Source organism: Podarcis pityusensis (genome assembly GCF_964106645.2).
Source record: "Podarcis pityusensis genome assembly, chromosome: 14".
NCBI lineage: Eukaryota > Metazoa > Chordata > Lepidosauria > Squamata > Lacertidae > Podarcis > Podarcis pityusensis.
The window spans coordinates 24,643,875-24,669,730 of NC_138039.1; the positions used below are offsets into that span (position 1 = coordinate 24,643,875).

The 25,856-nt window shown below is 46.3% G+C and overlaps 1 protein-coding gene across 2 annotated transcripts in view; it reads left to right on the forward strand.

Annotated features, from left to right (window-relative positions):
* Positions 1-8,167, forward strand: part of CACNG3 (calcium voltage-gated channel auxiliary subunit gamma 3) — a 69,354-nt gene extending 61,187 nt beyond the window's left edge. Inside the window, exons 3-4 of one of the 2 annotated variants that reach the window (XM_080981731.1) lie at positions 2,492-2,626; positions 6,629-8,167. In XM_080981731.1, coding sequence (XP_080837857.1) covers positions 2,492-2,626; positions 6,629-7,143 — 650 coding nt within the window. In that variant the 3' untranslated portion in view covers positions 7,144-8,167. Of the gene's footprint in view, positions 1-2,485; positions 2,627-6,628 lie in introns of both variants that reach the window. The other variant, XM_080981730.1, reaches the window with a different exon arrangement.
* Positions 8,168-25,856: the final 17,689 nt, after the last annotated feature.

Consider the following 25,856-nt stretch of genomic DNA (forward strand, 5'->3'; position numbering starts at 1 on the left):
CAGTAAATTAAAAGCTCCAGGGCTTACCTGATTATCAGGAGGAGAAATCTAGGCAGCTGCCTGGGCTGGCAAGATGTAGGAAATAGCAAAAATGCAAGAAATAATTATGTAGGTCTGGAGAACCGATCCCACGTTGAGATATTATTTGGCTTGTATGCAGCGGAACCAATATCGGAGCAGCGCCCTTCACAGACTCACTATCACAATGTGTCTCCATAGAGCAGTAGAGACTGGTGGGGCAGAAGGAAGGGAGGCCAACAGTAGGTGGCGCCAGAGCTAGCAACAGGCAGAGCCAACTAACTCTCGTTTTGTCTCCTCCTGCTCCTCATCCTTCTTCATCCTCATCATCATGAATGTGCAGGCGTCCCCCCACTTACATGCGATCGACATGCATATATGCATGGCACCGGGAAATAAATAACTAATTCGATTCAAACCTGGAAGTGGCTGGTGAGAGGTGGAGAGTCTTCCCCAGAGCCTGAAATGGATGTCAGTGAGGGCAGAGGAAGCCCTGAAATGACTGGAGGCACAGCAAGACTTTGTTTAGGCTGCTCAGCCTCCCTGCCTAACAGCTGGTGTGTGTGGTGCAGTAGCAATGCCAGCCACTTTTCAGCTCGTCCTCCAGCCTGCAGTCAACCCCAGAGCTTCAGTTCAAGTTGTGGATATTTTTGGATATGGTATTTTTGGTCTGGATTGGAGAGAGAGCGGCAGAGGGCAATTTAAGGATGCTTAGAGGGTGCTTCCCACTTCCCACTATTTCACTTCTGCGCGCGGAGGGCCCAGAATATAACACTTTGTAAGTGTTGGGTGGGGGCCACCCATTTTCATTGCCTTCTAAACCACCCTCTCAGGGCAATTCATGCACAAGTTAATTAAAAGCAGTTATAACGGAGATTTGGATTTAATGGAGAAATTGACGAGCAAAGTTCAGGAAAGAACACAGCATAAGAAATCCAATAACTTTAACAAAATGTGGTTTAGCTTTATTACATATGTTTCGTCAAAGGAACATGGTTATAAACCACCAAAAATGCATAAAAATCTGTGGAACAGCTTTTAATAGAGTGACTCTTAATAAATATGCTTTGAAACCTTGTGTTGGGGAAATTAAAGCGGGGAGGGGGCAACTTATTCTATTATTTACTTTAGTATGTAAAATCAAGAAAAACAAAAACAACAAATTCGTTTAAAACAAGACCAAAACCCTAACAAAGAGACACTTGTGGTAAAGACCCTGTTAGAACAAAAATGTCTTCAATTGCTTCCAGAAAGTGCTTGTCATATCTTGACAGGGAAGGCTCCAAGTCAGAGGAGTGGTGGTGGGACATGGAAGACAGGTCAGAGGATGAAGGTGCAGGGGGCAGAATGGTTGGATGCAGAACAAGCAACAGGCTCAAGTGAGAGAGAGGAGGAGGAGGCAGAAAGCACTGCAGACATAGGACAGGTTGCTGAGGAGGAGGTGGGGGGCTGAGGTTGCAACAGATTCACAGGAGCCAGCTGGTTCTACTGTATTCAGCTCCCCTCCTGTCTTGTCTCTAAGAGTTTTGCAGAGCAAAAAGCAGAGAGGGAGTTTAAGACTGCTTTACAGTGGTGCCTCGCAAGACGAAATTAATCCGTTCCACGAGTCTCTTCGTCTTGCAGTTTTTTCATCTTGTGAAGCACGGCTATTAGCGGTTTAGCGGCTTAGCGGCTATTAACGGCTTAGCGGCTTAGCGGCTTAGCGGCTATTAACGGCTTAGTGGCTTTAAGAAAAAGGAAACAAACTCGCAAGAACTCGCAAGACGTTTCGTCTTGCGAAGCAAGCCCATAGGGAAATTCGTCTTGCAGAACGACTCAAAAAACGGAAAACTCTTTCGTCTTGCGCGTTTTTCGTCTTGCGAGGCATTTGTCTTGCGAGGCACCACTGTACTGGGGCCAGTAGGTTGCCCATAGGTTTCTCTGTTTGTATTCTGTTTCCTTAAAACTTTACTGCTTGTCTCTGAGTTTCTGTGCTGACCTGCAACTAAACCAGCACTAACATAGACTGAGACTCCCTGCTCGGCCATGAAGCTCTCTGGGTGTGTCCTTGGCCCAATCACTGCCTCTCTCAGCCTCACCTACCTCTCAGGGTTGTTGTGAGGATAGAATGAGCAGGAGGAGAATCACACACACCACCTTGAGCCCCTTGGAGGAAAAGCTGGGATACAAATGTAATAAATATGTCATAATACCAGTCGCTTGAATGGACCAGCCTCCACTAGTACTTTAACTAACATGCTACAGTAATGATGTGAGGGATTGCTTAGTCTGTAGAGCATGAGGCTCTTAATCTCAGGGTCGAGGGTTTGAGCCCCATGTTGGGCAAAAGATTCCTTCATTGCAGGAGGTTGGTCTAGATGGTCCTTGTGGTGGCTTCCAACATTACAATTCTATGATTTCATCATTCTATGAGTGTAGACTGAGCAGGAATTGCCTCTTCCCCTTCTCCTTCGTCCTCCTCGTCCAGGTGCAGTGAGAGCATCCAGTATCTTCCCCATCTTGAGTGTGGGTCTGCTGTTCTTCGGAGGTCTCTGTGTGGCAGCCAGTGAGTTCTACAAGAGCAAACTCAACGTCATCTTGAGTGCAGGGATTTTTTTTGTATCGGCAGGTGAGTCCCAAGTCACTTCTCCACTGTCTATGCTACCTGGCATAAGATTAAAGCTCTGACCTTTGCTGCCAAGGCTGACTCCCAGCAATGGGGTGCCAACCAGATTTGAATACCATCCTCCCAGAAGGAAACACTTTTGCTCTCCACCCTTCTGCCTCCATATGGTCTCTTTCAACTTTGCATGCCTATGAATGGGATATCTGGGTATCTGTCCCAAAAGAGCCATAGAGCAGAACATCTGCCCTGAAAGCAGAGGGTTCCAGATTCATCCCCCGACATCTCCAGATTTGGATATGGGATGCAGTGATTCTGTGTGTAGATTGAGCTCTCCTCCTCCTTGCCCATTAACCCTTGCCAAGAACTGCTGCTTAGTTCAGGAAGGGCCAAAGCTTAGTAGGCACAGCCCCTGCTTGGCATGCAGAAGGTCCCAGGTCCGGTTCTCTGCATCTCCAGGTAGGTCTGGAATGTCCCCTACCTGACACCCCGGAGAGCTGCTGCCCATCAATGTCGGCAATGCTGAGCTGGAAGTGTCAAAGGTCTGACTCAGTATAAGGCAACTTCTTATGTCTCTGAGCTGCTGCAGCAGCAACAGCAGCTTCAAAGGGATTTGGAGCCCCAGAATCCCTCTCAGAGCAGTTTCTGTGTACTTTGATGTATTTTACAAAACTCAGAATTGGCGCTCAACAGCAGCATCTTAATTCTGAAGTTAAAGGTTGAGCTGATAAGCCCTGTGTGATGTCTTAGCTAAGCTGTCTCTCTCTCTCTCTCTCTCTCTCTCTCTCTCTCTCTCTCTCTTTCTCTCTCTCTCTGTGTGTGTGTGTGTGTCGGAAGATGCTGTGCTTTTCTGAGGATGCTCTGCATTTTCTGGAAAGCTAAGCCAACCTTTGTTTCTTGGCAGGATGCAATTGCCTTTAGGGAAACAGCCAGAGGAGTAAATAAGATAATTCAGGGCAGCACAGTAAAAGGGTAACCACTGAATAACAGAAATGTCTTGGGACCAAGGTAGCTAAAGGACTCCCTCCAGCCATACAATCCTGCCCAGATATTTAAGGCCAGGTTCTGAGGTCCCGCTTGTACGGCCACCAGGAAAATAAATGAAATTGGTAGTACAAGCACTCTCTGTGTGGTGGCTCCACAGTTCTGGAACTGCCAGCTGGATGGATTCTGTTCAGGCTTGCAAGCAAGCTTTCAAAATGTACCTGTTCCAGGCTGCCTTTTCTTGAGAGTCTCATGCTGCTGCCTTTCTGTGCCACCTTAAATGATCAAGTTCTTGCAAACGCAGAATAGGTATGTTGTGGTACCTGTAGTGCTGCAAATTCCACCGATCAAAGTAGTCAGCTTTGGGAGGCCACAGCCAGCTTGGTTCCATAGACTCATCCTAGTGCCCCGTACCTTACTATACCTTCCAACACCTTGAGTTCCCAAACCGGGGTCCATGTGCTCCCTCCCATGCTCCCAAGTCAGTCATGTGACCAGCGCAAGATCACTGAGCCCAAAAAACATCCTTTTTTCGGGGCCAAGCTCACAAGGCACCCAAAAATGCACCATGAGATTGCAGCCCTGGGGGAAAAAACTTTGGGGGATTGCTTTTTTCTGGTCGAGGTCTCGGTATGTTATCACTTGAGATCACAGCACCCCAAATGGCCGCTGTGCTCTCACACAAGAAAATGGGATGTCCCATTTTTCTGGGATACTTGGGTAAACCCTGCCCTGCCCTATAACAGGCCTGTACAGAGCTTATCTGAGATCCAAGGTGGGAGTCTTGTTAGAACAAAATTATAAACACAAACAAAAAAACAGGCAGCCTCTGGCAGGGTAGCCCAGCCAGCTTAGCCCTCTGAGGCCCAGGGCAAGTGTACCCAGCTGCCCCACCCCCTGCACAGGCCTGCCCTATAAAAAGCATTATTCAGAAGAGTGGTTTCCATTGCAAGGAGGTCAAACATGAGACCAATCCAGTTGCAGGGAGTTCCAAAGGTGGAACGGGTACTACAGGGGTATACTAGGCGTATACATCCATGACCCACTAAGGAAGATAGTCACACAATAAAATTTGAAACAGTAACAATTAATTGCACATTTATTCGAAATCCAATTAAAACTATGTGGTTTAATTAATTCAATGAAGTTGATGAACATGATCCCGTGATACCAGCTTTTCAAAGGCTGATAGTCATTTACACTTCTGGTGCCCCCTACCTCCCCCCCCCCCCGTGGCTCTTAGCAACCCCTCCCCAAGAATCCTAGTGACCCCCAGGAGGCAGTACCACCCACTTTGGGAAACACTGGTTTGGAAGAACCTGCTAAAACCAGGCCTCTCCCATTCCCAGGAGGCAGCTATGCCTTTGCACTGCCCTGGCCAGTTCAACACCTGGAGAGGAGCAGCCATCTGGAGAGGAATGCGAGCGAGTGGCAAATGGCTTCCTTCCTGACTGCTGTTGTGGGCTATTTCGTGACAGTATCTTTGTCTCCAGGAAATCTTTTGTCTTGGGCTCCCTCCGCAAACGCTCCACCCTAAAAAAAAGACAGAGAGCATTGTTCTCACTTCTTCAGCCGAGAGGAGTAGAGAAGCAAAGCAGCAAACAAAACGCTCTTGACTCATTAACGCAACACAAAGCTCCTCTGTGGCAAGGAAGCAAGGGGGGGCACCCCATGCATGTTAGCTGAAAGGGTGCCCCCCCCTCCAGTTTCACACAGAGCCCAGAAAATGCCCCTGGGGTGCTGGCTGGTGCTGGTGTCAGGCAGGAATGCTGGAAGTTCTCTGATACTGAGTCAACCTGATGGTGCATCTAGCTCAGTGTTGTTGCATTGGGTCTCCATCAGCTGTCAAGCAGTGGACACTCCCAGTCCTACCTGGAGATGTGGGGGATGAACCTGGAACCCTCTGCTTCCAGGGCAGATGTTCTGCTCTATGGCCCTTTTGGGACAGATACCCAGATATCCCATTCATAGGCATGCAAAGTTGGAAGAGACCATATGGAGGCAGAAGGGTGGAGAGCAAACGTGTTTCCTTCCAGGAGTTGAAATGAAAATAGCATGACTTCCCCAAACATGTTGGTGTTTGTGTGCCACCAGTTCATCCCTTGCATACTGCAGAGTCCCATTCATCTCCTCTGACTGGATGAGCAAAGTGTCAGGAACTGGCTGTATGGGGAAGAGTGGCAGAAGCCACCTGACCAGAGCCCCCGGGGGAAAGCACAGAGGGAGAGGGTTTGGATCCTGGCTCCTGGTGGTGGGAAATCAGCCACACCCCAGAGGAGGGGGAAAGCTGGGAAGTGCTGGAGGCTGGGAGCTTGGAGGAGGATGAAGAGGAGGAAACAGGCAGGTGCCCCAGCCCACAGGAATCAGACTTGACAGCTCCACCAGAGCCACCCTGACAATTTCTCTGCTGACAGCCTGCAAGCCTCTTCCCTTCCACTCCTAGAACAAGGCATCTACTGCATGTCACAGAGCAGAGAGCCAGGCAAAAACAGAGAGCGTTCTTTGGGTTAGAGAGTGAAGGCAGGGAGTTACAATCCAGTCCAGGCAACTGCTTCATCTAGACAGGAACAACCCTTAGAAGCCCCTGTGTGTTCTCTGCTCTGCTTCTTTAATAACGAAACTAACTGTAACAGGATAGTACGCACCCCGGAAATGATCTCTTTCAGCTTCTGCCTTCTTGAAGAAGGTATAGGGTTATAAAGACCAGGACTAGCCGCCTGAGAAACAGTTTCTACTCAAATTCAATTCTGGTTCTAAACGCAGCATAAGGAGTCTCTATAGTATATTGTATTTTAAAACAGGGTTTCGGAGTTTTTAGGGGGGGGGTTGAATGTTTTATGTAGTTTTTCAATTTCATTGTTCTGTATGGGACAATGACAATAAAGATATCGTATATCGTATATCATCGCATATCATAAGTTAACCAGCATGTCACTGTCTTTCTCTGTTCTGCAAATGACCTGTTCTCCCTGTTGGCTCCCGGACACAAAGTTACTTTAGTCCTCCTCTGATTCTTCCCTTCAGGGCTAAGCAACATCATCGGGATTATCGTTTACATCTCTGCCAATGCCGGGGACCCTGGGCAGAGCGACTCCAAGAAGAGTTACTCCTACGGCTGGTCCTTCTACTTCGGGGCCTTATCCTTCATCATTGCTGAGATGGTGGGGGTGATTGCCGTCCACATGTACATCGAGAAGCACCGCCAGATCCGAGCCAAAACCCATTCCGTGGCGCTGCTGAAGAAGTCCACCTTTGCCCGCTTGCCTACCTACCGGTACCGGTTCCGAAGGAGATCCAGCTCCCGCTCCACGGAGCCCAGGTCCAGGGACCTGTCCCCCATCGGCAAAGGCTTCAACACCATCCCGTCCACCGACATCTCCATGTTCACCCTCTCCAGGGATCCTTCCAAGCTGACTATTGGGACACTGCTCAACTCAGAGAGAGATCACGGGTTTTTACAGATTCACAACTCCCTCCCCAAAGAGTTCAAGGAGTCCTTACACAATAATCCAGGCAACAGACGAACCACACCAGTCTGAGGCCAGCCTCGCCCCTGGTTGGCTGAGAGTCCTGGCAGTCAGAGCTGCCCTGCTGGCTGCCATGTATAGAGGTGTATCGTTGAGACTGCATGACATGACCCGCCCCCTGTGATGGTGTAACCAGTGAAACTTTGTTTTTCAGAAGAAACCCTCGGCGGGGGTCCTGCCCCTCATGGGCAACCTGGGTTGAGGACTTCGTTTTTTCCGTTTCGTTTTTGAAATCCTCGAATCTCCACTTGCTAAGCCCAAGCGGTTGTGGCTTTGGTTTGACTGCCGCTGAGCCTCCCCAATTCCCAAAACTCTCATTCTTTGAGCAAGAACAGACATTGTAGCTTTGCCACATGCACAGCAAAAGGGGTTCCCATTGGACTGCCAGGAGGCCCCATCAGGAATGTAGGGAGTACCCCACGGCTATTGGTCCCCCCGCGGAAATCCCACTTGCGCGCTGTGGTCATCCTGAAATCACCTCTGTGGGAAATCTCCAAGCACGAAAAGGCGAACCTGAGTGTGTTTGAGAAGACTGTGACCATTGTCCCTTCTTCCATCTGGATTGTATTGAGTGATGCTGGGGGGGTTGGGGTGGGGGCTGTCTGTTTTTGTGTGCATGCATTAAATAGCTTGGAATCCCATTTCCTGCCATGTGGTTGGAAGAGATGGCCCGGAGCCATTTCTGTGGGTTTAGGGAGGGCTCTGTGTTTTTCTCGCATCTTCAACGCTCCCATCAAGGACTCCGGGTCAGGTGGGGAGAGGCAAATGCTCCCCCTCCTCCATCTCTCCCAAGGTGCTGGTCGTCATCTGCCATCTGTGGGTCAGCTTTTGACATTGCAGGTAGGATGAGCTCACTCTCCCATGCCCAGAGGTAGATCTCTGGACACCATGAAGATTATGTGTGGTTGAGTTTGCAATCTGCTTTTCCAGCTGCAGCACCAGTCTATGTCCTGTACAGATGGGCGGTCGATATCTGGAATGTTTGAAAGGTCCAAGGAAAGCAAATATATACCAATAAAACACATTCGGATCAGCATTTGTGGTTCAGAGGCCTTTTGTTGGTAAAGGAAGGCATGGGGAAGGGAGCAATATATGGAGGGAGGAACATGGGAGGGGTTTTTTGTTAATATTGCAAAATAACGAAGATCAGTCAGCAGCTTTCTTGAGGAATCAGCACAAATGCTACCACTGTCAACTTCAAGGAAGCCCTACCTGCGAATTGCAATTTACATGCAATATATTTTCCTGGAGCTGCCAAGAGCATCTGCTGTGTTCTGCCCCAAATATATCTCTCCACACACACACCTTGGCAGGTGGAACATGGAAAGGCAGTCAGCTTTGAAGACCTGGGGAAGAAAAGGGACAAGCAGTCTGCTGGTTTTCCTTAGCCTTCCTCTTGCACATGGTGACATAGGGATGCTGGTGGTGCTGTGGTCTAAACCACTGAGCCTCTTGGGCTTGCCAATCAGAAGGTCGGCAGTTCAAATCTCCATGACGGATTGAGCTCCCATTGCTCTGTCCCAGCTCCTGCCAACCTAGCAGTTCGAAAGCATGCCAGTGAAAGTAGATCAATAGGTACCGCTGTGGCAGGAAGGTAAATGGCATTTCCATGTGCTCTGGGTTCTGGCCCGGTGTTCCATTGCGCCAGAAGCAGTTAAGTCATGCTGGCCACATGACTCGAAAAGCAATCTGTGGACAAACGCTGGCTCCCTCGGCCTGAAAATGAGATGAGCGCCACAGCCCCATAGTCGCCTTTGACTGGGTTTAACCATCCAGGGGTCCTTTACCTTTACCTTTACCTTTACCTTTAAATGGTGACCTAACTTGCTGATGTTGAGCCCACCCCAATTTTCATCCTACTTTTGATCCGAGAATGCCCAAGGCACTCTGTCTCTGTTTGTTTAAGCTGGTTGGCATTTCCCTCTATGCCCACCCAACAGTTTCTCCAAAAGATACCAGCCAAGTGCCCTTTAATACAAGAGTCTTTTAATGGGTTGGGGGAAGTGCTGAATCAGGTAATTATTGGTGGGAAGTGGCCTCTAAGGGAGAGCTCTTTTCCCTAAATACAGGCTGTATTTCCCCCCACCCCTTATCTAGAAAGCTTTACATAGTGCTTAATCAGAAAAGGGGGGGGGGGGACAACAACCTCTAAGCAGTTTAGGTAAAAACAATAGAAAATAGTCAAAAGGAAAACACTGGTAAAATCAAACTTTAAAGACAAGTAGATGTACAAAATTGAATTAAAAAAAACAGGGGGGAAACAACAGTTTTTAAACAAATACACATATCGGAATTTTGTGTCTGGGTAGACTGGTCTGAACAAACAAGCCTTAAGCATTGGAAACAGTTCAGCAAAGGTGTCTGAAAAATAAGAACATTTTAAGAGCTGGGTCAGCACAGCATTCTTTCTTCACAGTGGCCAACCAGATGCCTGTGTGAAACCCACAAGCAAGATTTGAGCACAAGAGCCCTCTCCCCTCCTGTCGTTTCTGGCAAGTGGTATTCGGAAGCATTGCTGCCTCCAACTGTGGAAGCAGAGCAGAGCCCTTGTGGCTAGCAGTCATTGATACCCTCCTTGAATCGGTCCAATCCTCTTTGGAAGCAATCCAAGCTAGTGGTCATCCCTACCTACTGTGGGGATGAGTTCCATAGATTAATTCTGTGCTGCAGGAAGCACAGAATTTTTATCCTTCCCAAATCTTCCAACATTCAGTTTCATCGGTCGTCCACGAATTCTAGTGTCATGAGAGAAGGAGAAAAACTTTTCTCTTTCCACTTTCTCCGTGTCATACATTATTTTATAAACATCTACCATGTGCCCTCTTACCATAGCTGTCAACTTTTCCCCTTTTTAAGGGAAATTCCCTTATTCTGAATAGGATTCCTCACAAGAAAAGGGAAAAGTTGACAGCTATGCCTCTTGCCTTTTTTCTAAACTAAAAAGTCCCAAACAATGTAAGTTTTCATCATAGGGAAGTCGCTCCCTCCCCTTGATCATTCTGGTTTTCCTTTTCTGAACCTTTTTCAACTCTACAATATCCTTTTTGAGGTGAGGCAACCAGAACTGTATGCAGTATTCCAAATGCGGTGACACCATAGATTTGTATAATGGCAAGAACACCTATTATGTTTGCCTTGGTGTCCTGAAACTCAAACTGTGGCCAGTCTCTTTGGAGGAAAAACTGTTAAACAGTATTTAAAATAAAGAGCAACATAGCAGGAGGGCAAAGCTAAGCAGCATCCAAATGTTTTCTTTTACCCCCAAGTTCCCACTTGACTATTATTATTATTATTATTATTATTATTATTATTATTATTATCATTATTATAGTATACAACCCTTCATGTGTAGATCTTTGGTGGGCTTAGGGGAAACATCATGTTGAGACGGGTGGAGGACAAAAAATTGGAAATACTCAAATGGCTGAAGCTTCTTTTATAAACTCACTGAAGGAGAGAAAACTGCAAGCATATTCCTTCTGCTTGCAAACGTATTTTGAGAGCACCCTTCCTAGGACCTCTGTGTCCTTGAAAAATATTTAAAATGCAAAACTTATCAATATTAAATGCAGCTTTTTTGCTAGAGGCAGTGTTCCTGACTGTGAACCATAAAACAGACATAGACTTCCTGTATGGTCTGTTACAGGAAGGGTTGTGGGTAGAGGTGGAGAAGACTTTTGTTAGGCTGGGGTGTAATGGGAGGGGGGCTCCTTAAAGCAGTGGGAGACTTTGAGACACACATGCTCAGTGGTGGAGCCTCTGGTTTGCATGCAGAAAGTCCCAGGTTCAGTCCTCGGTTTTCTGTCTGAAAGCCTGGAGAGCTGCTGCTGGTCAGTGCAGACAGTACCGAGCTAGATGCAGCATTGATCTGACTCTGTATAAAGCATGTTCCAGTGTGTCACTTGAGCACCATCTTAAATACATGGTGACTTCCAAATGTTTCAGCCTACAACTCGCACCAGCCCCAGTCGGCATTTTGGAAATCACAGCTTAAACCTGCGACTGTAAGAGGAGGATCAAAGTTGTTGAGGGTGTTTGTTTTTGAGAGAGAGAGAGAGAATCTTGTCCTACCCCTGGAAGAAGATATTTTGAGAACGAAGAACTCGATTCCATTGAGTTAGATCCAAGAATGAGATATTTGTGGCAGCGATGGGTGACGTGGCCAACTGTGGGATGCTGACTCGCGATGCCAAGCACGGACCAGCTGCTTTGTGGAGGAGAGATGTGCCTGTGGATCAGCAGAGGGGGCGGATCCTGGTGCCAGCTCATAGCGGAACCCTCTGGAGGTATTTCTCTCCTGAGCGTAACACATGGAGCCGTGTGGGGTATTCGCTGCACTGAGTGGGAGGGGGCCACTCTGAAAGGAAGGTACAAAATGCCAACAGCAGGAAGGTGGCCTTCAAGCCCACCGGCAGTGGAGGTATGCAAGCTGGCGATCCCTGAAAGACATCATGGGTGGGGGGAGAGGAGGGTCCCAAGCAAATTCTTTTAACTTGGGTTCGCTTGGAAAAAATTCAGTTCCCTCTCATCCTTTTTAAAGCAAGAGTTATACCATCCATTGCAGAGACTCTCATGGAAAGCTCTAGTGCTTCTGTTGGAAAGCAAAGTGTGGGAAGAAGAACCATGCAGCTCACGGTTCAACTATGGAACTCCCTTCTGCAGGAGGCAGTGATGGCTTAGGCTGGTGCAAATTCATAGAGGAGAGGGCTAGTGATGGTTATTAGCCACAATGGCTATGCTCTACCTCCACAGCTAGAAACAGCAGTGCTTCTGAATCCCATTTACTGGAAACCCCAGGAGGGGAACGGTCTCTTGTCCTCTAATCCTGCTGGAAGGTTTTCCACTAGGGCATCTGTTTGGCCACTGTAATGACAGGCTGGTGGACTAGATGGGCCATTGGCCTGATCCAGCAGGCTCTTCATAAGAAGAGTCTGTCTGTATGAAGGTCCCCAAGCCATGCAGGTGTCAGGATGCTGTCAGCGGCTCCCAGCTGGTTGCCCGGGAAAGTATAAAGACAAGGAAAAGTTTCTCACCGTCCTTTTTTATTTCAATCTTTATAGAGAGAGGCTATAGAGCCCAGCCTCTTGGATAATGGTGTTGTCCCAAGTGAATCTCCACACAAACACACACCCACACAATCTCTCCCACTTCCCTCATTCATCACTTCTATGGGTGCTGCTACGTGCCCTCTGTCTTTGAGTTCTTTGCTCTCCTACTTTTAAGGCTCACTGGGTTCTGGGAGATGGAGGAATGCTTTCTAATAACAACGTGTCAGCCAGCTGCTGCTCTGGTTCCTCCTCTCCTAACTTTTCCCCAACATCTGCCTCTGAGCAGTAACCTCCCTCAAACCACTGTTATAAATCTATACTGTCTTCCTCTTCCTTCTCCCTGGAAGGGTCGGGATGGGGAGGCAGTCTCTACCATTCTTCCTCTGCCCAGTCCCTGACAGCAGGTGACTGTGCAGCATTGTGCTCTCTGATTGGCAGGCAACTTGAAGCCTCTGGATTGGCCAGGCCTTGTGCTGTAAATACAGTTGGTTGGAGAGCATAGGAAGATGCCCTATACCAAGTCAGAACATCAGTCCCTCTAGCTCAGTATTGTCTGCTCTGACTGGCAACACCTCTCCAGCATATTCACCTCTTGACAGAAGTGGAGTCAAACCTCATAAGGACTGAGCAACTGGAGCTCAATTGAGAGAGCAGTGGGGGAAGGGGGGGGCTGAAAGGCAAACCTCTGTGTCTCTTTTTCCACCATAGTTCTTGCCCAGGATCAGGGTATTGGCCAAGATAGGACCAGGTTGTGTGACCAAGATCAGGTGCATAAACTCCCTGTCTCTTTAACTGTGACCAGCAGGTTGCCTGCTGGACCTAAATCATCCTATTCATCGAGCTCTACATAGGTTCTGGAAACTAAACTGCTGCATTTAATTGAGTTATATAAAGATTCCAGGCAGGTTTCTTAGCACACACGTGCAGTCCAGACATTTCATTCTGCTGGAATGCAATCTTTGCAAGAAGGGGAAGGGGCAATACTTTGCTGGTAATGATCCTGTTCACACTGCCATTAGCAGATTTCATCATCCCTACCTGCAAAAGCACAATCCTGGATTAAGAATCACAGCTGGTTTATTGACTCATCAACTGATTCTGCAGGCAGGGCCTCAGTCTATTCCCTAGAAAAGTTTTCTCCGTATGAAAGCTGTAGGCAGACCCAAATCATGCAATCAGTCCTGCCTGCTCCTATAATATTTTCACCAGAGACCCACACTTCAACAAAAAAAATATTTTTTAATCCCTCTCTTTGAAGAGTTGAAGACTGCAGACAGGAACAGCAGGGAAGCAATTTGGGGTCCACATTACATAATCAACTTGTCATTCTACAACTCTGGAAGTATTGTGCTTGTCAGGACATGGCATACTCCAGAAACACCAGTCCTGCCAGACTGGAAGAAGATGGCCTGAAAATTGCATTAGAATCATAGAAATGAAAGTTGGAGGGTACCCCAAGGGTCATCTAGTCCAACCCCCTGCAAAGCAAAAAAATCGCAGCTGAACAACCCTTGGCAGATGGTCATCCAACCTCTGTTTGAAAACCTTCAAGGAAAGAGAGTCCACCACCTTCCAAAGGGATCCATGCCATTGTTGAACAGCTCTTACCGTCAGACAGCTCTTCCTAATGTTTATGCAAAATCTCAATTCTTGCCATTTGAATTCATTAGTTTGGGTCCTCTCCTCTGGAGCAGCAGAAAACAAACTTGCTCCATCTTCTGTGTGGCAGCCCTTCATATATTTGAAGATGTGGTGATGCTTCATGATATGCTGTCCCTCCCGGTGGGTACTGTAAGGATGAAGATGAGAAAAGATGACTGCCCCCATCAGTACATGGGAACAGTGTGTCTTCATGTGCCACAGAATCCAGGGACCTTTTCAGATGCTTTTCACACTGGTGTGGCGAGCTGTAGCCGCTCCAAGTGGCTATAGTATAGATGTTTTTACAAAAAAGGAAAAATAAAAGGAAGTCCTTGGGCCGCAATGTAAAATTATAAGTAGTTTTTGAAAACAGAGAGAGAGAGAGAGAAATTTGTGTGGATTTTTAAAAATCTGCTCATGCATCTGAAAATGGACCTTCACTCGGTCACATATGAAATACAGTGGTACCTCAGGTTACAGACGCTTCAGGTTACAGACTCCCCTAATCCAGAAATAGTACCTCGGGTTAAGAACTTTGCTTCAGGATGAGAACAGAAATCGCACAGCGGCAGCCCCATTAGCTAAAGTGGTGCTTCAGGTTAAGAACAGTTTCAGGTTAAGAACGGACCTCCGGAATGAATTAAGTACGTAATTGGCTCAGTGGTGAAGGGTCACAGCTGAGTGGCAGAGCATCTGCTTTGCATGCAGAAGGTCTAGCTTGAGTCCCCCTGGCATATCCTGGTAGGACTGGGAATGGCCCCTGCCTGTAACCCTCAAGAGCCACTGCTGCCATTCAGTGTGTGGGACAAGAGTGAACTAGGCAGACCAATGGTCTGATCTGGTATGTTCTTCCCTGATCCTGTTCATGCAAAACTGAGCTCTATCAGTTTCTTCAGTCTAGCCTCATTCTCAGCAAGGCTCCAAGTTTCAAAATCCAAGAGAGGTACATTCTTTGCACTGGTCTACATAAACTTCATTGTATTAGGTATTGTCTCTTGCACCACAGCTACAGAGGTTTGCTGTCTGAAGTGGGGCTCAAATCTCTGCTGGGGTGGAGGGAGAACACTTTTGAAAAATGTTACTCCGCCACTGAGCCTCCAGTTCCTGCCTTCATCTCTCCCGGACACACACAGGTGGTTTCTCAGCAGATCACCTCACCCATTCACAAGGCGGGATCAGCTTTGATTCAGGCTCCATACGGGCATTGCCAGGGCCAGACAAAGACGTTTTGCAGCCTGAAGCAAAATAGCCCATGTAAAAGTGCCCAAGGCTGGTCACGCTATTTTAGCACTTGAGAGAGGAAATCTCACCAACCATTCTCTCTGGGAATAAAAATGCAATACAGTGGTACCTTGGGTTACATACGCTTCAGGTTACATACGCTTCAGGTTACAGACTCTGCTAACCCAGAAATAGTGCTTCAGGTTAAGAACTTTGCTTCAGGATGAGAACAGAAATTGTGCTCCGGCGGCGCGGCAGCAGCATGAGGTCCCATTAGCTAAAGTGGTGCTTCAGGTTAAGAACGGACCTCCGGAACGAATTAAGTACTTAACCCGAGGTACCACTGTACATGGCATTCAATGTCAACTGCCTTGAAGGGTTCTTGGCAGCAGTGGCTGCTGTCCATTGAGAATGGCGAGGCAGAACCAGTCTTGGGTGTTGACAAGGTGGCAGGTCCAGCAATAACATATTTCTGCAGATTCCCAGGTGTGTGCACACACTCTGTTTCACAGTTGCAAGGACATGTCGAAGGGAGACCTGCCCTGTAAAACTCATGGATTACAATACAGGCAATGACCATTTTGCATGGGGGTTACATTACCGACCACCCCCACCCCACATGCACATTGACAGAGTGCACATAAGCCTGCTTGGCCCCACCCAATTATGCCCCCCACCCACTTTCCCAGCCACTTCTAGGTTGCGGCAATATGCACATGCGCGGTCACACAAATATTGGACAAGCATAAAATGGTTGTTGCCTTATGTAAAGCATTTTAGTGCCATAGTTTGCAATTTGACTGGAGACAAAGGATGTTTAGCACATTATACATATTAATTGGCTCACCAATGCCAAGGTGTTTGTCTCATCAAGAACTGTTTAGTGATTGTCCACTGTTTACATAATTATCCCTGTACTTTTATGAATTTCATTTCCAACCGACCTCACTGTTTACAATCCCTCCCCTCCAAAAAAAAACAACCCACATGTGAATATATGTATACCTGGTGGCCGAAGATCACACTCCCATGCATTTGGTGAAGTGGACTGTTGGTCATGGAAGTTTATGTCTTTTTGAGGTGCCACAGGACGTGGTTATTATCTGAAAAGGATTACCAGAAATAAGTTGAATCCATGCAGAAGAGAAGGAGGTGATTGCATAGCGAGCATCACTTACTTCCTTTAATATAAAATATTCATTTTTACTGCTCTTCCTAGACATGATGCTTTGAATTTCAGGCACTGCTGGCTGAAATCCTCTCTCACACACACTCGCTCTTCCCCTTGGCATCAGATTCCTCCTCATCAACTGGGCGAGGAAGGACTGTTGTTGCCTGCATTACACCCCATTGGTGTGCATCTCATTGCATCAAAAGCATCCAGGGCTGGGAGCTGAGCTCCAGCTGTGGCCAAACAGCTGGGCAGATGAACTCAACGGTTGTATGGCCTGCAGCTGATCAATCAGCTTGGGGTTAAAGCATCCCCTAAGCATCCAGCCAGTGACACACTTCTGGCTTGCCTCCCCAATTTCCACAAGAATACTTAGTTTCAACAGTGAAGGTCCTTGTGGTTATTTGATTCCCTTCCTTCCTTTCAGTAACTGACTGGTTTTTGAGATAGATTAATTGCTTTATGGTAATGCTCAGCACTGGAGCTCATTACTAGATTAGAGTATGGTGTGATTTGAGCCTGTTTCAGTCCAACCCTTTCGACTATTGATAAAACACAGATGGAACCCAAATGTTTTGGAGATGGCAGAGCAACTCAGCCCCAGCCCCTCTGATCTTAAACCCTATACCAGAATCTCTTGGCTCTTATTTTCAGTCCATTTTTAAATGTAGATAGTTAAATCATACACACCTTCCCTCATTGTCTAGAGAGGAACATTCAGTCATTTGTTCATGAGCATTTTAGTGTCCATGTGTGTCAGAGAGGAGCATAGCTACAAATAAAATGTGCACCTCCTCCACGGTTCCCCAAGTCCCCAAGTGAAGGGGCATTTCATGAGGTGGAGGTGTTGGGCCTAGTTTCCTTTTGAATGACACAGAGCAAGGGCATTTTTGTGGTATCTTTATATTTACTTTGCCTTGGTTCCATGGGTGAGCCCATAAGTGCAAGTAGCAAAACAGGTCGGATGTTACAGCACCATGGAGAGCTCAGAGGGAACCACTTGCTCCAAGGCAGCACCATGGACAGCTCCAAGGTAGCAAAGTAGATTGGTGTTGTAGCACCACAAAGCACTTAAAGTGGGCAACTGGCTTGGACAAGGACTAGGAATGCCTCCAGTCTACCTCTCTTACGGTGTCTTTTCCTCCAGGGCACAATTAAAGTTGTTGTTTTCCGCCCAAAATAAAATAAAATAAAAGCTAGCCTGATCCACTGGGGGACTGCAATGGGGAAAGGCATGAAGAAGAGCAAGTTGGTAAGTTTATTTTGATGAAATACAATAATTATCAGGCTTAGCAGCTGTTGCTATTTAAAACAAGCAAAAAAAAAAAGCAGGGCTCGCATTGAAAAATGTTTTGCAAACCAGTTGCACCAACAATCTGTTCCAGCCAAACCAGCCATTATGGAATCCGTATAATAGCAGCAGCTCATTACAGAAAAGTTAAATTGCAAATCATTTTTTTTCTCCCCTGCACAAAAGCAGGGAGATGAATGCACAATTTTGTCTCAAAGAGAGAGTCTCTTAATTTTTGATGTGGCTGCCAAAAGATACCTCACTTCATGCTGCAGCTGCTTCGCAGGGACTGATTGTCCGTTTCAATGACAGGAAGTTTCTGTTTCAAAAGAAGGATTTAAGAGCAATAAAAAATGCAAGTTAAAAAGCCAGAAGTTTACCAAACTGATCTCCATTTTTTTTAAAAAAAAAGAAAGAAAACCGGCTGTCCTGAGTGTTCAGGAGGATGTTTTAAAAGGCAAATTGCCACGTGTTTTTGTTTGCAACTTTAGGTGCCACTTCATCCATGACAAATTTAATAGGCACATGTTAACAGCCTCTCATAGTGCACCCACGGTGCTGTCCCACAATAGTGCTAAAAAATAAAGAAGCACCTCAAATATTATAGTCTTAGTGGATATACATACCTTTAATGCATTGGACTGTAGGAAGCTGCCATATACAGACTACTGGTCCATCTAGGTCAGAACTGTCCACACTGACTGACAGTGGCTCTCCAGGGTTCCAGGCAGGGAAGACTTTTCCCAGCCCTACACAGAGATACCGTGAATTGAACCTGGGACCTTCTGCATGCAAAGCAGAACCTCTATTCCACAAGGCCCTTCCCCCTAAAGATAACAAGTAATATTCTAGTCCTCATGGTTGTGAAGAAAGAGCTGATAGAATAGGAACACAGGAAACTGCCTCATTGGGGTCCACCTATCTCAGTAATGTCGACACTGACTGGCAGTGGTGCTCCAGGGTATCAGGCAGGGGATGGTCCCAGCCCATCCTAAAGATGCCCGTAGTGATTGAACCTGAGACCTTCTGCAAGCAAAGCAGATGCTCTACCACTGAGCTACTACAGCCCTTCACTACACTGACCTGTAGACCACTGACCTGTCTAGCGCAGTACCATCTACACTGATCAACAGCCATCTCTACAATTCTATAATTCTATCTAAAGTTAGAGATGGGTGGATTAGTCTATTTCCAGTCTGCAGTCAGTTTCATTTGCATTCATTCAGAACTCCATCTGTCCTGTTTTTTGCTTCTTCTTTTTAAGGTTGTGTCCATGTTCAGAAGAAATTGAAACACAGGCAAGGAGCATCTTATATTCTGTAGCATTAATTGTCCACTCCAGAAAGAGCTGAATAATCCAACAAACACCTTGGATTCTAGAAGCTGGAAGATTCCTGGAAGATCTTCTCAATATTGGGCGATATCCAATGTTAGTCCTATTCTGAGTGTGACTTAGTTGGATATCACCCACCATATATTCTTCTTCTCTCTAATACAAATAAAGAAACTGTAGCTAAATTCCTGTTCCTGTTGGGAGCAATGAAGGCATGAGAAAAAAATCTTATCCAAATATTTGCAATGTTGTTTTCCTAGCTGTTGAAGCAGATGTTTAGTAATCTGGCATCTCACTTGGTATGTAAATGGATGTGTAAGTTTTATTGTGAGGTCGGTTGATGGGATCGATGATGGATTGATTCTGCTTTTTTTTAATAATAAAAAAGGAAACTGCACAAAATTTTGCATTTAAATTGTACAGGGGTGGGGAGCTCTTTACAGTCTGCATTCATTTCTGGATAACCTTGGGCAGGGGGGCTAGTGGTACCAGTGGTGGGTGGGGCCAGAGGCAAGAGTGGGTACGGGAAGGAATGTCAATGCTACCTTTGTACACACCTGTCTCTATCCCCCATCCCAGTTGTTTTCTTTTTTTTTCCCCAAAAAATGTTATTCATTTTATAACACAATAAAAAAACACAAACAGAAAAGACAAACAATACAAACAAATTATTGTCATATCCTTATTTTTCTAAACATTGTTAAATGGGCTTCCCCAAGTCCCAACTATCTGATTTTCATTTTACTTCATCTTTAGCAGTTTAAATATATCATAATTTCTTACCATCTTTTTTTTCGCACTTACTTTAACCATAAAAAACTTCACATTTTATCACTTATAAAATACACTATCTTCTACTTCTAACCCTACCACCTATATCCACTTCCATCAGAATATCATTATACTTCAACCACGTATCCCATCCCAGTGGTTTTCAACCAGTGTGCCATGGCACCCTGGGGTGCTTTGAATGATGGTCAGGGGTGCTGCAGGCAACACTGGCCTCTGTCCCTCTTTCCTTCCCTCCCTGATTCCCTTTCACTTCTCTGCCTCCCAAAGGCTTGCACAGCTGTTTGTTGCAGCAGCCCTGGCTACAAGCTCCCCAGGTGAATGATGCCTCTGGGGCCGGCCAGAGGGTGCTTCTCAGTCCCCTGTGGGGCAGTGTGAACAGGCAGGGAGGGGGGCAGGGAGGGGAGCAGCTCAGAGACCAGAGGTAGCAGCTGTGGCTGCCCAGAGGACTCCCAAGGAGAGGGTAGAGGAGAGGAGGCTGGTGGAACACTCCACAAGGGATGGTGTGTGAAAAAGGAAGGGAGGCTGCCAGCTCTGCAAGTAAGGGGTGACATAACTGGGCACTTGAGGGCCACAGGGGTGCCGCAGAAAGAATGCAGTTGGTCAAGGAAGCCGTGGACTCAGAAAGGTTGAAAACCTCTGCTCCATCCGGTCAAGGAAGAGGCATCATCAGCGCTCATCCAGTCAAAAACACTCAAGAAGGGTGCAAAGCAGGGTCTGCGATGTGTGTGGCCTGGAAAGAATACGATGGGCCAGGTTGAGGGGCTGGAGGGCCACATTCAGCTTCCTGCAGAGGTGAGTTCCATAGTTTAATCATGTGCTGCATGAAGAGGGAGTTTATTTTATCTGCCCTGACTCTTCCAGCATTCAACTTCCTTGGATGTCCCCGAGTTCTAGTGTTAGGGAGAAAGGAGGAAAAGGTTTCTCTATCCATCAGCTCAGGATCTCCCTTCATTCATCTGATGACATGGACAGCAGCCCACAAAAATGCATCTGATAAAAATGTATTCCTTTATGCAACAGCAGCAGCCAGAATACTGATCGCAAAGCACTGGAAGGGGGAGAGAATACCATCATTATTAGAATGGCAAAGTAAACTCTGTGACTTTGTGGAAATGGTAAAATTGACAGCAACTATTAGTGACCATTCAAATCAGAGAATAATTAAAGAGTGGGAGGGAGTGAAGGAATATATGAAAAAATATGGTTCCGGAACTGGAACCGTAATTGATAACATGTAAAATGTGCAGCGGTCAGCAAGGAAATAATAAAAGAATCCACTGAACAATGATTAAATTATAATAACGCAACAAGACAGAAGAGAAAAAAATCACACATGGGTGAAGGGGACCGGAGTGGTATAGGGGAATTTGAAATATTATTTATAATATAAAAGCTTTAATATACAATTTCTAACTGTGTTACATTTGGATACAGCAAAGAGAAGTTTAGAGGAATTAGGTAAAGGTAAAGGGACCCCTGACCATTAGGTCCAGTCGTGACCGTCTCTGGGGTTGCGGCGCTCATCTCACTTTATTGGCCGAGGAAGCCGGCGTACAGCTTCCGGGTCATGTGGCCAACATGACTAAGCCGCTTCTGGCAAACTAGAGCAGCACACAGAAACGCTGTTTACCTTCCCGCCAGAGCGGTACCTATTTATCTACTTGTCACTTTGACGTGCTTTCAAACTGCTAGGTTGGCAAGAGCAGGGACCAAGCAACGGGAGCTCACCCCGTCGCAGGGATTCGAACCACCGACCTTCTGATTGGCAAGTCCTAGGCTCTGTGGTTTAACCCACAGCGCCACCCGCCTCCCCTTTAGAGTAATTAGGTATATTTTATATGTAATAATTAATTATGTAATAGGTTTATGTTAGAAAATGAATATGGATGTTGAATTTGATGTTTGTAATTTTTCCTTTTTTGGTTTTGGAAATATTTTTTTTAAAAAAATGCGTCTGATAAAGTGGGCTCCAAAAACAGGGGTTTGGGGTTTTGAGCCTCCGGTGAGCGGCAGCAGCTTTAAGCCTTTGCTGCATCGCACCATTAGTTTCCTAGGCCCCACCGCTGCTGCTGTGTTCTTTGAAACCTAAAAATATTCCTCTCCAGGACCGAGCACATAACTTATAAACACGAAAGCACTTATTATCGTTTAATCACCGGCTTTGTCCTCACCACCCTTAGCAGTCGCTCCATGCTCCCATCAAGATGAAAATTAATTTGTCATTTCAGCTGTATTTTTAGGAAGGGATTTCTCTCTCCCCCCCCCCTCCCACTTCAAAACAAGACACAGCGCTTGGAGATTGCTCCAGAAACACCCGTCTGCCCTCCTTGCGCCTTGACTGACCTCATGCCCTAGAACAGACTTCTCCAACCTGGTGCCTGCAAGATATTGGGAACGACAACTCCAGTCATAAAAATGTAAGAACGTAAGATGAGGCTGCGGCATCAGGCCAGTGGCCCATCTGGTCCAGCACCCTCTTGTCACAGTGGCCTTTGGGAAATGCGCAAGCAGGGTTCAAGCACAAGAGCCCTCTCCCCTCCTGTGGCTTCCAGCAACTGGTATTCAGAAGCATTGCTGCCTCCAGCTGTGGAGGCTGAGCACAGCCATCCTGGCTAGTAGCCACTGGTGAGCCTCTCTTCCATGAATTTGCCCAATCTCTTTTAAAGCCACCTGAGTTGGTGGCTATCCACTGCCTCATGGTGGGTGGGGGGTTCCCACAGTTTAGCAATGCACTGAATGAAAAGGATTGTTTTGTATCTGTTGTGAAATTCCAACATTCAGCTTCATTAGATGTCCACAAATTTCAGTGTTATGAGAGAGGGAGAAAAACTTTATTCACTTCCTCCATGCTGTACATAATTTTATAATCTTCTATTGTGTTGCCTCTTTCTCACCTTTTTCAAATCCAAAAGGCCCCAGATGCAGCTACCTGTCTTCATAGAGGAGTTGCTCCATCTCCTTGAATCATTTATTGAAGGTTGAAAAGGGAGTACAGTGGTACCTCAGGTTAAAAACTTAATTCGTTCTGGAGGTCCGTTCTTAACCTGAAACTGTTCTTAACCTGAAGCCCCACTTTAGCTAATGGGGCCTCCCGCAGCCGCTGCGCCACCGGAGCACGATTTCTGTTCTCATCCTGAAGCAAAGTTCTTAACCCGAGATACTATTTCTGGGTTAGCGGAGTCTGTAACCTGAAGCATCTGTACCCTGAAGCGTCTGTAACCTGAGGTACCACTGTAACAGCATTGCATTAACTGGATTTGGGGAATACCCTGTGAACTAACACAGATTCCTATGTCCTAACTCAGCCAGGATTCATAAAAACTGCATATACACTAAACACAGAGACCAAAGTTCGAATCTGTGAGGTGCTTTATCAACCTTCTATAGGAATGGTTCAATAGATGACAGCTGCTCAATGAGCAAGGAAGACAGACTTTGGTTTTTCTGCTGGGCTACCTGAAGGTGGCAGCTGAAGAATATTTGTGCTATTAAGTTCCACAGAGCTCTTCATTGCTTAGAGTGAAGGCATTTACACTGTTGACATCAGAAACTTGCCAAATATTTTGAAGAGTGACTGCTATCTGAAATGTAAATGCTTCTGGCCATTTGCAACATAAACTAACACACACAAAACCCAGTGCAAAGAGTGTTGAGCTTTGCAAATAGTTGAAAGCAATTATGCTGTCATGGTTTTTATGCTGCTGTAAGACACCTTAAAATCCTATAGGCAGAAGGGTGGTATGTAAACATTTTAAATAAATAAATGTAGTGTACTATAAGCCATCAAAATATCAATCTATTTTTCTGTTCTGGTTTAGGGACAACAGCTGCTTTGATAACTCTGTATTAAGTATTAATGTGTAAGTATTTTTTTATAGAGTTATATACATTGTTGTATGTGCTGGTTACCTTAGGAAACCTGGACCGTATAAGCATATAATGTGCACATGTTATTATAATGTAATGATGCATATAATATGCGATCATTGTTCACATTTTAAGTGGAATCAGTGGAAAGGAGGGGGGAATATCTGCTTCTTCTTGAGCTAAAGGAGCAAGATTGGAATTGGGGGGAAATCTGTGTGGATGTAAGGGCAGATCTACACCATACATTAAAAAGCACATCCAATGGCTCCCCCGATGAATTTTGGCAACTGTAGTAAAGGGCACTGAGAATGGTAGCTCTGTGAGGGGGATGCTACAGATCCCAGGATTCATCTGCAGAGCCATGTGCTTTAAATGTGTGTTGAATGTGTGGATCTGCCACCAGATTTTCAGAAAATGCCATGCACCCATGACATCCAGGCAGCACAATGGAGAGCTCCAAGTGACTCATAAGTTGCTCTGGCAGAAGCTGGAGGCGAACTGAGGCCATAGGAGCCTCTTCCCCCAGGTCACCTTTCCCCAACTCCACCTTCTTAGCCTGAAGACCAGGCATATTCCCGGTGCTGTTGGGCAGGTGTGGTAGTGCAGCAAGCACTTGGTTGCTCTTGGTTGCAAGTCAGGCTCAGGAAGGATCCCAAGAGGGGCTATGCAGAGCCCAGGCCGCCAGCCTCAGGTTTTCTGGGCTCCAAACCACCAGCATCAGGACCCTGGTCCAATTCCCCAGCGGGTGATGCAGCAGCTTCCTGATTCCACCCATAACTGTGGGATAAAGTTGCAGCCTCAAAGTTTTGTGCAGTTGTAATATCAGGGCTGATATTGAGTTCTATAAGGCACCCTCAGTTCAGTTAGCTCACACGTTGCTTAAGTAAGTGTTAAGTATTCATGGGAATAGCAAAAATGAGAGGTGAAGAATCTGAGATCAGCTGAGGCAAGCCAGGACTGAGCTAGCTGAGAAGTGAATAAATTACTCTTTCTTTTCTTTCTTTCTTTCTTCCTTCCTTCCTTCCTTCCTTCCTTCCTTCCTTCCTCCCTCCCTCCCTCCCTCCTTTCTTTCTTTCTTTCTTTCTTTCTTTCTTTTGCAAGTCCCTTTGGTGTTACCTCTGAAGGTTCAAGGACCTGTGAAATAAGAATGAAAGAAGGTGACTTATACTGAGTTCAAACCCTTACTGCATCAAATTCAGTATTTTCAACACTGAATGGCAGATGCTCTGCAGGTTTCCAACAGAGATCTGGGGTCTTAGTGGACCACAAGCTTAACATGAGTCAACAGTGCAATGCTGCAGCAAAAAAAGCTAATGCTATTCTAGGCTGCATAAACAGAAGTATAATGTCCAAATCAAGGGAAGTTAACAGTACCACTCTATTCTGCCTTGGTTAAGAGGGATATTGAGAAGCTGGAATATGTGTAGAGGAGGGCAACCAAGATGATCAAGGGTCTGGAAATCAAGCCTTATGAGGAACGGTTGAAGAAGCTGGGTAAGTTTAGCCTAGAAAAGAGGAGACTGAAAGGAGATATGATAGCCATCTTCAAATATTTCAAGGGTTGTCACATGGAAGAGGGAACAAGCTTGTTTTCTCCTGCTCTGGAGGGTATGACTCAAGCCAATGGCTTCAAGTTACAAGAAAGGAGATTCTGACTAAACAGCAGGAAAAACTTTCTGACGCTAGGAGCTGTTTGACAGTGGAATGGTCTCCCTCAGGAGGTTGTTGACTCTCCTTCCTTGGAGGTTTTTAGGCAGAGGTTGGATGGCCTTCTGTCATGGATGCTTTGGCTGAGATTCCTGCAAAGCAGGGGGTTGGACTAGATGACCCTTGGGTCCCTTCAAAACTCTACAATTCTATGATTCTATTATCTCTCCCAGCCCTACCTAGAGATACAGGGGGTTAAACTGTCGGAATCTCCGCTCGACAAAGCTCCTCCGAACTCCTCCGGAATCGCCCTCCGACGTGATTAACAACCTGAGCCTCTGATAAGGCTCCAGGCACATTCCCCATTCAGCAGAGTTTCCAGCACAGGGAAGAGACGAGAAGTTTGAGCTACATTGCTAGGTTTTATTACTAAGCTACGCAGACAGAAAAGAAATACATCCTCTCTCCGTGAGAGCAGAGAGCAACTGAACAAACAAAGAAGACAGGAAACCAGTAACGTCACATCCGTTTCCCGTGAGACTGCCAACAGTATGGAATCTCTGGAATGTAAACAGAGTCTTGTGACTCCAAGAACTGCACAGTGGCAACAAACAGAAACTAACATAAACCTGGGACCTTCTACGTGCAAAGGGGGTGGTCCTCCTCCAGATTGTGGTCTCTCAACTTCCTTAAAGCCCTGGAGAGCCACTACCA